This window comes from Nuphar pumila, chromosome 4, assembly GCF_984573655.1.
Source record: "Nuphar pumila chromosome 4, dmNupPumi1.hap1.1, whole genome shotgun sequence".
Lineage (NCBI taxonomy): Eukaryota > Viridiplantae > Streptophyta > Magnoliopsida > Nymphaeales > Nymphaeaceae > Nuphar > Nuphar pumila.
The window spans coordinates 429,049-442,691 of record NC_143252.1 but is presented as its reverse complement, the minus strand read 5'-3'; the positions used below and the strand labels follow the sequence as shown (position 1 = coordinate 442,691).

Genomic DNA, 13,643 nt, shown 5'->3' with positions numbered 1-13,643 from the left:
GAACATGGCCTATCTTTCAATTAGATGTCAAAAATGCTTTCCTGAATGGGAATCTCGTTGAAGAAGTATACATGGAAGCCCCACCTGGTATTAGTATCCCTAAGGGTAAAGCTCTTCGTCTAGAAAAAACTCTTTATGGTCTTAAACAGGCTCCAAAAGCCTGGTATGCCCGATTTAGTCATGTTATGCTTGATATTGGTTTTCAACCTTGTTTAACTGACACTGCTTTGTTTGTTAAGAAATCTGATGCAGGCATCATTATTCTTTTTCTCTATGTGGACGATATGATCATCACCGGAGGCGACAAACAGGGAGTTGCAAATATCAAATCTCTTCTTAAAACTCACTTTGAAATGACTGACTTAGGTTTATTAAGATATTTTTTAGGCATTGAAGTTGCTTATTCCCCTCGAGGGTATTTGATATCTCAATCTAAATTTGCTCTTGATATCGTTTCCAGGTCTGGAATTACAAATGATAAAAAAGTAGACACTCCAGAAATTGTCAATGTTAAAATGAAAATTGATGATGGAGAACTTCTTGATGATCCTACTCCTTATAGACAGCTTGTTGGAGCTCTTTCTTATCTTTCCATTACTAGGTCAGATATAACTCATGTGGTTCATACAGTCAGTCAGTTTCAACATGCTCCCACCTCCGTGCACATGGGAGCGATTTTGCGTATTATTAGATACTTAAAATCCTCTCTTTCACGAGGACTCTTATTGTCTGCTTCATCTTCATTAAATTTAATTGCATATATTGATGCTGACTGGGGAGGTGATCCCAATAATAGACACTCAACTACTGGTTTTTGTGTGTTCCTAAGTGAAACCTTAATTTCGTGGAGGTGCAAGAAGCAGCAGAAAGTCTCTCTTTCCTCTACTGAAGCTGAATACAGAGTCATGGCAACCACCACTATGGAGGTTGTTTGGCTCAGACGATTGCTAGCGGATATGGGAGCTAAAGCAACGCAAGCTTCAAAGATGTGTTGTGACAACAAAAGTGTGATCTACATTGCAAGCAACCGGACATTCCATGAGCGCACTAAACACATTGAGATGGACTGTCACTATGTCAGAGAGGAATACTTACATGGAACCATTGATCTGCCATATGTTACATCAGAATATCAATTAGCAGACTTCTTCACCAAGCCTCTCGCTGCTCCCAGATTTCACTTCCTCTTAGACAAACTTTCGCTCATTGTACCGTAAGTTTGAGGGGGAGTGTTAAAATGTAAACTGATATATATATATATATATATATATATATATATATATATATATATATATATATATATTATTTAATATTATTATATTTTCTTTTATTATTTTCTTTTTCTATTTTTCTTTATTTTCTTTTTTAGCATCTAGTTCAATAGAAACTAGATATTTGATCCAGTCAAGTTCCTGTTGGAACTTGACTGTGCAAATAGCTGTTGGACTGTAGTCCAACAACTATAATAAATGTTGTTGGACTATAGTCCAACAGCTATAATAATAAATGTTGTTGGACTGTAGTCCAACAGCTATATTAAGAGACGTTGGAATCCAACGTCTCTTTTGGAGAGCTCAAAATGAGCTCTCCTCTCTCTTCCACTTTTTTGTATATATAGGGGTGAACCCCTTCAATGTAAATAACCATGCTTCTTAAGCATTTTGTTCATGAATAAAGTATTATTTATTTTTCAAGTGTTCTTCCTTTTATACCCTTTCAAGGGTCATGCTTGTAGTGTCTCCAATAGACACTTGTTTGTGAGTTATTTGTGCATTTGTTGAAGACCACCATTTCATTACAGCTCGATTTTCTGATCTCAGGAGTGTGAGAAGGGGTCGAATTGCTGACTGAAGCATGATCTGAATGGCTTGATGTCATCGGTCTCTGTCTAGAATAAGCAATGCCTTTGTATCTGCCAGGTATTTTTTCTGAATTCTGTGACCCCGACGTCTCAGTGTTTTCAGACATCTCTTCTTCTTGTTGCACGCAACCTGGTGAACATGCTTCGCTGGAGCTAGCAAAAAGTTCTGAACTCAACCAAGGATCGTAAACTTCAGTTGGTATATTCGTTGCATCTGCTTTGTCATCAAAATTTTGTTCATCAAAGACAACATTTCTTGAGATTCTGATACGTTTGTTGGTGGGATCATAACACCTATATCCTTTGTAATCATCTGTGTATCCCACAAACCTATACTTCTGGGCCTTGTCTTGAAACTTGTTTCTCGGGGACCGATCAACATGCACATAGCAAACACATCCAAAAACACGCAGATCATGATAACTAGGATGAGCTCCAAAGAGACAGTGATAAGGAGACTTGTTTTCCAAAATGACCATTGACAATCTATTTATCACATGCACGGCAGAATGAAAGGCTTTTGTCCATAGGTTGGTGGGGAGATTGTTGTCATGAAGCACACTCATGGCACTTTCAACGATATGTCTATGTTTTCGTTCAGCAATCCCATTTTGTTGAGTGTGAGGGCAGGACACCCTTCTTCCTATTCCGTTATCTCGAAGAAAAGAAATAAAATCATGAGATGAAAATTCCCCACCTCTATCACATTGGAAAAACTGAATGGACTCAGAAAATTGGTTTTTGACCAAGGAAAAGAAATTTTGAAACAAAGAAAAGACTTCTGACTTATTTTTTATGAAATATATCCAAGTGTATCGAGAATAGCTATCAACAAAGATTAGATAATATCTGCTTCCAGACCCAGAGACAATTGGGGAGGGTCCCCACACATCAGAACAAATGATCTCAAAAGCTTTTGAAGCTCTCTTATTAATTGAATGAAAAGGCAATACATGACTCTTGCATAAAAGGAAACTGGAACATTTATGATTGCTCTCATCCCCTTTAAGACTTTCTTTTGGAATGAAATGATTAGAAACAAGTTTCTCAATAAAATGACTCCCACAATGTCCTAACCTACTATGCCATAAGAATGGCTTATTGCATTCAGAGATACTAAAAACACTAGCAGAAGAGGAGGAACATGACTCTGATGAAGGCTTCGAAATCAGGTGAGAAGGGCGAACATCACGACATGGAGCTTCTTCAAAGACATACATGTTGCCTCATCTCTTTCCTTCAGCGAATGTTTCGTGCGTAGGTCCTTGACCTGCACAGAGAAGGGAGTGAATTCAACTGAAGCATTATTATCATCAATAAGTTTAGAGACGGAGACAATATTTTTCTTAATGTCAGGGGCATCAAGAACGTCAGAAAGAGTAAGAGTGGAATGTGACATGGGGATGACAATCTTTCCAACATGAGAAACAGGATGGTGGGATCCATCTCCAGTGACAATCTTACTTTTTCCAAAATAAGGAATAGGATTAGAAATTTTACATGCATCGCCTGTCACATGAGTCGTTGCCCCGGAATCGACAAACCAAGTGCCTTCATCATTATGCTTCAATTTTAACTCTAACAAGGCAGATATCAACAAATCTTTAATCTCTCCACTGTCTTTGGTATTTGTGAACTTTCCCTTGATTTCTATTTGTGGACTGTTTCCTTTATTCTCTAGATTATGCCAACAGTTCGCCTTAATATGTCCCTTTTTGTTACAAAGGAAGCAGGTAGGGATGGATCTTGTTCCCTGCGCATGAGTAAACGTGTTTGGAGTGGGAAGTAAACCACGCCCTCCGTGTCCACTTCGTCCTTGTCCTCCTCGTCCTCGTCCTCTACCATAGGTCACTTCTGTAGCAAAAACTTGAGAATTTGAATGATTATGAGTTTCTTCAGAGAATCCCATCAGAGTCATTTCATATTGGATCAATTTGGCTCGTAGCTCATCAAAGGTAGGAAGAACAGGGAGACACAATAGTGAAGTGACTATCATATTGTAGTCAGATCTCAATCCACTCAGAGTTTGTTGCACCATGTCACTGTCACTAACGGCACACCCTATAACTGCAAGTTGATCTGTGATGGTCTTCATCTTGTTCAAATATTCCATGATGGTCATGGAATCTTTCCTTAACAACTGAAATTCTCTTTTTAGAAAAACTACTCTTGCTTGAGAAACCTGCGAATACGTCTGAACTAGTCGTTCCCAGAGTTTTAGAGTTGTACAATTGTCAGGAATGGCAAGAAGGATCTCTTGAAACAGGGTGGATGTGATGTATGTAACAACTGACTGGTCTTTTCTTTCCCAATTGAGGAATTCAGCATTTTTGACATACACGATTAAACTCGCCCCTTTATCGTCTTTTTCTTCTCTCGGGCTAAATTCTGGTGGAACTGAAGTGGTTCCATCCAGGTGACCTAAGAGACCTTGACTCCTTATGAAAGGAATAATCTGCCTCTTCCAGATCAAGAAATTTGAGGTATTCAACTTCTCAGAAACAAGCTAGTTGAGAAAACTTGAAGAAAGATTTGATTGAGGGTGGTAGGGATCCATAGAGAATAAGAATCAACAGACAAAAAAGTTCAACCTTCTCCCAACACTTTTTTTGTTTTTTTGCTGCTGTCTGAGAATCATAGATTGTTAAAATCAGAAAATGAAGAAACTTTGGCCTTTCTGTGCACCAAAAGGGGCTTGCGTGAAAAGACAATCACACGTTAAGAAATAATCTCACGGTAAGAAACCCCTCCTTTGACTGTTTCAGCAAAAGGAAATCAAGAATAATAATGTGCAGCAGAGCACAGGGAATCAAAGGGAACCACTATAACATCCGAATATCCAGAGAAACTTTGGAAAAGATAGAATGGAAAAGGGAATCAAACGATTAATAGAAACAAATTTAATATCTCGCGTGAATCAGTTCACGAGTTCACGTGAAGAGTTGTTAACCCACGATCTGGGAGAAGACCGATGTTTCACGTGAAATGCAGTCAATCCATGACCTGGATTCACGTGAATAGAGTTCCTGTGAATCACAGATTCACAAAGATGTAACTCACGTGAGGTGTGAGTACACAGGAAGATTCAGAAAGGGGGGAAGAAAAGAGACGAAGGAGAAAGAAAACAAAAAGAAAATGAGAAGCGAAAAACCTCAAATTTTTTTATCGTTGTCACGAGCCAGAGTTCCTTTTTTTTGCCTCTAGAAGGATCTATGCTCTGATACCATGATAGAATTTCATCTGCACCTGCATTCAGAGAGAAAACAGAGAAAGAGAGGGAGAGAGAGACGAGAAGAGAAAACCAAAAGGGGGCAACTGCGGCTGTCACGATTTTTGCATATCAGAAATCGTGACCTAATGCTTTGTATAAATGCACTTAAGTGTACATGGGTCGGGTCGGGTCTAATGTAATATCCGAACCCAAAAAAAATACACTATACTTAAAATTTTACACTAATACATAAAATGGAATGAACTCGGGTCTGGTATAGGATCCAGACCCGAAACACTATACACCTTTTTTACCAACTTCCATAGTGATAGTTGCCATGGCTCTATATTCAGCTTCGGTGGAAGAAAGAGAGACCTTCTGTTGCTTCTTGTTCCTTCACGAAATCAATGATTCGCCTAAGAACAAACAAAAACCAATAATTAAGTGCCTATTATTGGGATCACCTCACCAGTGAGCATCAGTATATGCAATTAAATTTAAAGACGATCAAGCAGAAAGGAAGAGTCCTCGTGAAAGAGAAGACTTTAAGTATCTAATAATTCGCAAAACTGCTCCCATATGCACAGAGGTGAGAGCATGTTGAAACTGACTCGCAGTATGAACAACATGAGCTATATCTGACCTAGTAATGGAAAGATAAGAAAGGGATCCAATAAGCTGTCGGTAAGGAGTATGATCATCAAGAAGTTCTCCATCATCAATCTTCATTTTAACATTAACTTTTGAAGTGTCCACTTTCTTATCATCTGTAATTCCAGACCTGGAAACAATATCAAAAGCAAATTTAGATTGGGATATCAAATACCAATGAGAGAAATAAGCAATTTCAATGCATACAAAATATCTTAATAAACCTAAGTCAGTCATTTCAAAGTGAGTTTTAAGAAGAGTTTTAATATTTGCAACTCCTTGTTTGTCACCGTCGGTGATGATCATATCATCCACATAGAGAAGGATAATAATGATGCTTGCATCAGATTGTGAAAGATCCTTGCAAACAATCAAGTTTTTAAGTAACTTGATACATCAAATGATAGCATAAAATAGCATTCAAATGCTTTACACTGAAAGAATATGAGTGAGATGGGTTTCTTCACGCATCACCTGCACAGGAAACAAAAAGAAAGACAGAGAGAAGCCAAAGGCTGGGGCGGCAGAATAATACCCGACCTCCAAGCCCTAATTCATATATATAAACATAAGGAATATGATATTATAATATTGCCATTAATGAAACATTATGATGCATGCATGTTTTGATATAACGTGCGTATGGATCTGGATCCAGATCCATACGCATACTATATTTTAACACCCTCCCTCAAGTTGTACGTGGTTTTGAAGCATGTACAACTTGCTCTTCAATAGCCAAAATTGTCGTCCTGTTAACCCTTTGGTAAACAAGTCTGCCACTTGATCTTCTGTTCGAATCTGCCATATAAAATGTTGATCAATCTCAATATGCTTCGTTCTGCTATGTTGAATAGGATTACACGCAATGTTTATTGCGCTTTGATTATCACATAGAAGAAATGATCGAATAAGTGTCTCATCGAGGTCACTCAATAAGTGTCTAATCCATGTAGCTTCTGCCGTGCCTCCAGCCATCGACTTGTATTCAGACTCTGTACTTGATCGTGCCACTGCCTTTTGTTTTCTGCTGCTCCAGGACACTAAATTGTGTCCAATATATACACAATATCCATATACAGACCGTCTCTTATCTGGATCTCCTGCCCAATCTGCATCTGTATAAGTGATAAGTTTATGCCCTTTATATAGGTTATTGTTCTTGCGATAAACAAGTCTGTCTCCTATAGTTCCTTTTAAATAGCGTCGAATGCGCTTCACAGCTTCTATATGACCTTCCGTTGGAGCATGCATAAACTGGGATACCTGATTAACAGCATAAACTATATCAGGTCTAGTAAAGGTCAAATATTGCAGCATCCCCACGAGACTTCTATACGTTGTAGGGTTGACACAAAGATGACCATTTTCAGAGCCCAGCCTTTGATGTAATATACTGGGAGTACTGACTGGTTTACAATTCGTCATCCCGGCTCTTTCCAGAAGATCAAGAGTGTATTTTTGTTGCATGAGTGTCAATGTGTCCTGTTGTCTGTCAACTTCCACACCAAGGAAGTACCTCAACTCCCCTAAATCTTTTATCTTGAAAGTTTTCATTAAAAATCGCTTCACGTCTTGCACATGGTTATCTGAACTCCCAGTGATCACAATGTCATCAACATATATAAGAAGTATAACGATGTATGTCTTTTGATAAATAAAGAGCGAGTGATCCAGAGAGCATCTTCTAAAACCATAGCCTTGGATTTGCATAGAGAAACTTTCAAACCAAGAACGAGACGCTTGTTTCAACCCATACAGAGATTTCCTTAGTTTGCACACCCAAGCAGTAGGGTCCTTCTCAGCATATCCAGGTGGTTGCTCCATATATACTTCCTCCTTTAAAGTTCCATGCAAGAATGCATTTTTAACATCCATCTGGCTAAGCCTCCATCCTCGATCGACTGCTAGGGATATGATGACACGAATTGTACCCATTTTGACTACCGGACTAAAGGTCTCATCGTAATCTTCACCATATTGTTGTGTGAACCCTCGAGCAACAAGTCGCGCCTTATATCGATCAATACTACCTTCGGGTTTATACTTTGTTTTATAAATCCATTTTGAGCCAACAACATTCTTTCCTTCCGGTCGAGGTACTATTTCCCAAGTCTGACACTCATGAAGTGCTTCCATTTCTTCATTCATAGCTTCAGTCCAATGACGGGATTAAATATCCTTGGTTGATATTGTGTGCATGATATTGTGTGAGATTAACAGTTGTATGCATGATATTGTGTGAGATTAAATATCCTGTAGTCTAATAAGCCTCTTCCTCATAAATTCTTAAACTGGTTTTTGTCAGAAAATGTATGATTTGAATTGCTTGTATGTTGCATGTTATCGGTGTTTGAGGAGTGAGGTTGTTATATTGGTTTCAAATATATGATGGTGCACTTAGTGACATATGGATAAGTGTCTTTCCGCAAGGCAGTCACTTGGGAAAACTTTGCCTAGCGGGCAATATGGATTGATTACCCGATGCGGGTATTTGGGCTATTAGCCTGTGTGTTATGGCAATAAAAGTGATGAAAACTTAATTGTAATTATTGTGTGCTTGACTGGATTAAAAGCACCGGAGCACTCTGAGTGGGATTAAGAAATCGATGTGGAAAAAGGATATGGATGGTTTATATACATTGGTAAAATGACTAAGGTTGGGATCTACTGCTATGGTAGTAGGAGAAAGTTGGGGAAATGCCCTGAACTTCGGAACAATAATTAAACAATGTAACCAGTTTTTTAGGCTTACCTTGGAGAGGGTAAGTGATACAAAACTTCGAGGACTTGTGTTGTGTTTCGAACGTAAAGCGGCTCGTTGGTCCCCGTCCTCGGAATTAGGGACCAGGACTACCTATGTGTCTTAGGTGGTAGTTCCATGTCTTCTGCAGAAGTTAGGGATGCATCCTGTCTTGAGTTGAGCCCTTGGGAGATTATCTCGGCTATCGGTCGCTCCCTTGGGGATTCAATCTCAGTTAGGATGTTCGGGTTAATAAAATACTCTTGAATAATATACCCCCGAACGTTCTCCTCTAAGATGGTCACATGTGCCCGTGTGTACCCGCGGGATAAGATAATATAAACACTATTTAGAACAGTTAGGTATCACTGTGAGTGGAGTTACTGGAAAGACAATTTCATATTCTTTCAAACATTTTTTATATTCTGAGCTTGTGATGAAATACAAATCATGAAATACGTAGATATGAGATAATTGAATTCATATTGTTACTGTTACATGAAAATTATGCATGTTACTGTTATTGTTGTTGCAAAATATGTTTTACTTGTTTAATTATAGTTGTTGCATAATCTGCTTACTTGCTTAGATATATGTCTGTTATTGTTGTTGCATAGTCTGTTTTACGTGCCATTGTATATGCTAAAGATTCACACATGACACCCACATCACATACTAGATTCATGATATACCTGCATTAAAAGTTACAGATTTCCTACTTAGACAGTTGTAGTCTAATTCCTATAATTTTACTATTTTCAGGTGAATAATAGCATTTACGAGCGATTGCAGGATGAGGCATTGAATCGAGATTTTGGATTTACTGTTCCAGGGATCGCTTGGATTTATTGTAATTTAATTGTTTATATCATTTAAAACTCTAATGTTAATTTTCATTGATAATGAAATGAAATAATTGTTTTGGGTTTTCTCTCCACTGTAATATTCTGAAATGATTAACCCTATAGTATTTCTTGTTTCTGCTGTTATATAAAAAAAAAATCCTTAAAAATATGGGTTAAAATTTTGGGCCGTTACATTTAATGTCTTGAATGCATTTAGTGCTTGTGTAGTGACTTTGTGTTCTTGTATTGTTCTTTAATTGGACTTGTGTATGTGCATGTGCACTTTGTGTTTATGATCTTATAAGCTCTTAGAGGCCCTCATTTTGTATTTTCGCATATTTCATTACAATAATATCACTATATTATGAGTTACCTTTTACTTTTTTGTACTTTTTGTACTTTTTTATATCTTAACTACGTTTTTTCTTCTTTATTTTATATTTTTTACTCTTTGCATTTATTATGTGTATTTTTTATCTAAACATGTTATTTTTCTCACTTATTTCTACTATTTTTATATTCTTTCAAATTTTTAAAGCAAATTTTTCCCAAGATTTTCCTGAAATTATCAACTAAAGTTAAATTATTGTGTCGAGACCAATATTTGTGACTATGGTATAAACAATAGAACAAGAGGCAGGCCCAAAAATCCTTTTGTACTTCCTCCTCTATCAAGAAATAGAAATGCATTCTTCTCTTTTGTTGATACAAAAAAGCAAAATATTTTTCTAGTGATATTCAACTATGAAAGTTACTGTATAAAATAGCCACTGGAGAATCTTCACGTCTTTCAGCATCTAGGGATTACTTTGCAAAAATAATTTAGTTATTGTATTTACCACCCTCTTTAACCCCATGAGAGAAGGGCTCGATCCAAAAACAGTGAAGTGGCAACCTGCAAACCACAATGCAGCATTTACTCTCATGGGTCTATAAAGTCTATCTTCATTTGATGTGAATATCACTTCTAACAGTCTGGCAAAGTTTGCCCAAGAAACACTAATTGTCAAATTAGAACCTTAGTTCCATGTTATGGGAAATAGTTTTTGACTTATTGTAAAAATTTTGACAGACTATTACACCTGCAAGAATATGTTTCTGTTTAATTTCTTGCAAAACTCCAAGCATAATTTTTAAAACGCTTCAAAATGGCTCACCTTATCAAGAAATTAAGCTTTCTAAAAGTATTGGTCATATTCTTAAAAGTTTCAGATTTCAAGCTCAGCCTTTGTTTTCCCAACTTTTGAAGATCACTGCAGCTTGACAAATAAATCTGATCCCAGCCAAACAACTTTTGCAAAAGCAAATTTCTGCTCCTACGAGAACCTTAACAACATTTTTTCCAATTACAAAGTTTTTACTAAAAAGCTCAAAATTCTAGAATATTCTCAACATGTCCAATAAACCCCAGAAAAAAAAAAAACTGGGAATACCAGAGCTTGTTTTCATGCCTTTCAAGTGTATGTCTGGGGTTGAAGATAGAAAAGGGGAGTATAACAGGCATGACTAATCTTTTTATTGCTTTGCAAAGTAGCCTTTCTTTATCATTATTTATGTATTTTGCAAACCGTTTGGAAGTACATATTCATATGATACTCCCAAGCACATATCAGATGCGGAAGTCCATATTGGCTGTGAACTTCATTGTTTTCTTAACTCAAGAGTTCACAAAGTTGCTTAGTGATCTGGATACTTACCACATAAAGGAATTTTGAAGGATGTATTGTCGCAAAATGGAAGACTAGAAGACTGTATAGAAACATCTAATTTGCTGTGATAATCTTGATTTAGTGTACAAGTCATGTTATAGAGCAAGTACAACCAACTAATTTGCCAAGCCCGTTCTTTATCACAGTGCATTTCATAAGTTCCTTGAATTAACAACATATCAGTAATAGATTAATACTTTTGTGTAGTCAGTAAACAGTAACTTCCACTTTGAAAAAGAAAAGACAGAAAGAAGAGGGGGAAACTTTAAATCATTGAATATAACAACTGGATATCGAAAGAGAAAATAAAAACAAAAATCAATTCTGTTTGTAAAAAAATAATAATGCCAGAAGCTAAACTGTTTGATGAGAAAAACGAAATTTGTTTGATATCATATCCCAGATTAATTTATTAAATTATTGGTAAAGAAAATGATCCTTGACCCCTTGGAAACTTGAGTCCCATTCAGACAGAGAACGTGGGAGAGGAAGAGAACCTTTTTCTCAGCTTCTTCCATTTCTTTAAAGTTCTTGGCAGCTCGTTGTAGAGCTCTGAGTGCAGTGTTTCTGTTCCAAAATGATGCAAATTTATATCTGACTCTTCCTGGAAAAATTAAAATAGAAGACGGGGAAGGAAGACTTTAATGCAAATATACTAGAGAACTGAGAAAGAAGTATATAGTTGAAAACTTGTACATAAAATCTACTAGAGACTGGAGAAGTATATATGAAAGCTTGTATGAAAAGTCCATCATAGACTACAGTAATTCATTGAAATATTAATAACATTCATGAAGACAATCCTGTAATGATCAATTGAAACACATGAACCTAAAACTTCAAAAACAGCCAAGACAGGAACAAACATGATACAGTATTAAAAGAAGAAATAATTGAATGATAATTTTTAAATAAATTGACTTTTACACTCACAGTACATGTGCAGAAACTAAAATCTGCAAATATTCCCCCATGATAATAGTGTTTACCGTCCTTGGTTTTTAATTTCAGCAATTTATATAACTTTTAAAAGGAAAATGACCAAAAGCATAAACAAAAAAGAAGACATTCATAAGCGTTGAGCTTGAAATAAAAAGGCTGGCATTTCTGGTGCTGTGTAAAGGTTGTCAGACTCATTAAGGCATGGGAACATGCTTCATGGCAAGGTGTATAAATGCAGATAATGGGGGAGGGAAGAAAAGTTACAAAAGGTTGGGACAAAAGTTATACGCATACTCAGTAGCTAAGGACTCTTCAAGGCTGAAAACAAACAGGTAAAGGCGACAACAAGAAATTGAATATTACCTTCTGTACCTCCCAAGGGAGGCACGCCATGTCCACCAGAACCAGTGCAAAGTACCACAGTGATGGAAGGGTTAATAAATGCATGTTGACTTCGTTTTATCTGTACATTATAAAAACTAGCAACACTTAATCCTTCCATTAAACCAAGAAATTTATCTCAGTAACATATGTTCTCTTATATATAAGAAAGAGTCACCTTACCTCATAAACATCTTCAAATGGAATAACCACCTAACCAAACAAAGAGGGTAACTCTTAACACTTTATTTGTTTGGTCACAAGCCATCTATCTCATATGTAACCAGCAGAAGTACAAACACAAAGGTACATAACTTCATTACAGAACACTATTGCTAAATGACATAATCATGAGCTTACTTAAATAGATAATGACTACTCACAGAAACAACATTTAAAAGGACAGTACTTAATTAAATCAGTTGCAAGAATGAAGTACAGATAGGTCACGATTGAGAACTCAACCAGACAAGAAGCTTGCATCAGCAATACCTCCAACCAGGTTGGTATACCGGAAGCGTCCATAGGCATGGGGAAGCATGCTGGCCCGAAACGCGCTTTGGAAGCGCGAAATGCGGCACTTCCGAAACTTACGGGGAAGCATCAATTTTAATTAGGAAGCACGCTTCCCATTTTGATTTCCAATCACTTCCCACTCGCTTCCCATTTTCTTCCCGCTCGCTTCCCAATATTAGGAAATAAGTTTTCTTTTTTTTCTTTTTTCTTTTTTTTGGGGGGGGGGGGGGGGGGGGTTGGGGCCTTAAACAAATTTTTTTGCCCAATATTGAGAAAACTCGATTCCTATTCACTTCCCACTTGAATCCTAGGTCGCTTTCCTCTTCGCTTCTGGTTCGCTTCCCAGGTCACTTCCGAGACGATTCTCAATTCGTTTCTAAGCCATCCCACGCTTCTCGCTTCCTAAAATTTTAGAAGTGTCATGCTTCCCGCTTCTGCTTCCTTAATTGCTTCTTGCTTCCTCGACTGGCAACTCTGGCCTAAAGAGACTTCATGATATTAATTTTGGTTGTCAAAAGTGGCGCCTAGGCGGCCTGGGACCTAGGCGATGCAGTTTGGGCAATGGGGCCCTAATTTTTCACCTAGGCACCGCCTAGGCGGTTTATAGTCGTTCACCAAGTGTCAACGACAATAAAAGGAGGGGTTGTTTTCCTTTTCTTTTCGCATTTGACTCTCTTAGGGCACGACCACGAAGAAAAAGTTTCAAAAAAAAAGTACGAACTCTCTCTCGCTCTATCACTCACCCCTATACAAGTCAATACAGATATTTTGTCCTGATTGTGAG

General features: G+C 37.3%; 1 protein-coding gene across 2 annotated transcripts in view; it reads right to left on the bottom strand.

Annotated features, from left to right (window-relative positions):
- Positions 1-13,643, bottom strand: part of LOC149838998 (BAG-associated GRAM protein 1-like) — a 186,278-nt gene that overhangs the window by 85,727 nt on the left and 86,908 nt on the right. For both annotated transcript variants that reach the window (XM_090002195.1, XM_090002194.1), the window contains exons 9-11: positions 12,527-12,556; positions 12,326-12,425; positions 11,518-11,624 (exon numbers count right to left, since the gene is read on the bottom strand). In XM_090002195.1, coding sequence (XP_089858321.1) covers positions 11,518-11,624; positions 12,326-12,425; positions 12,527-12,556 — 237 coding nt within the window. The remainder of the gene's footprint in view (positions 1-11,517; positions 11,625-12,325; positions 12,426-12,526; positions 12,557-13,643) is intronic.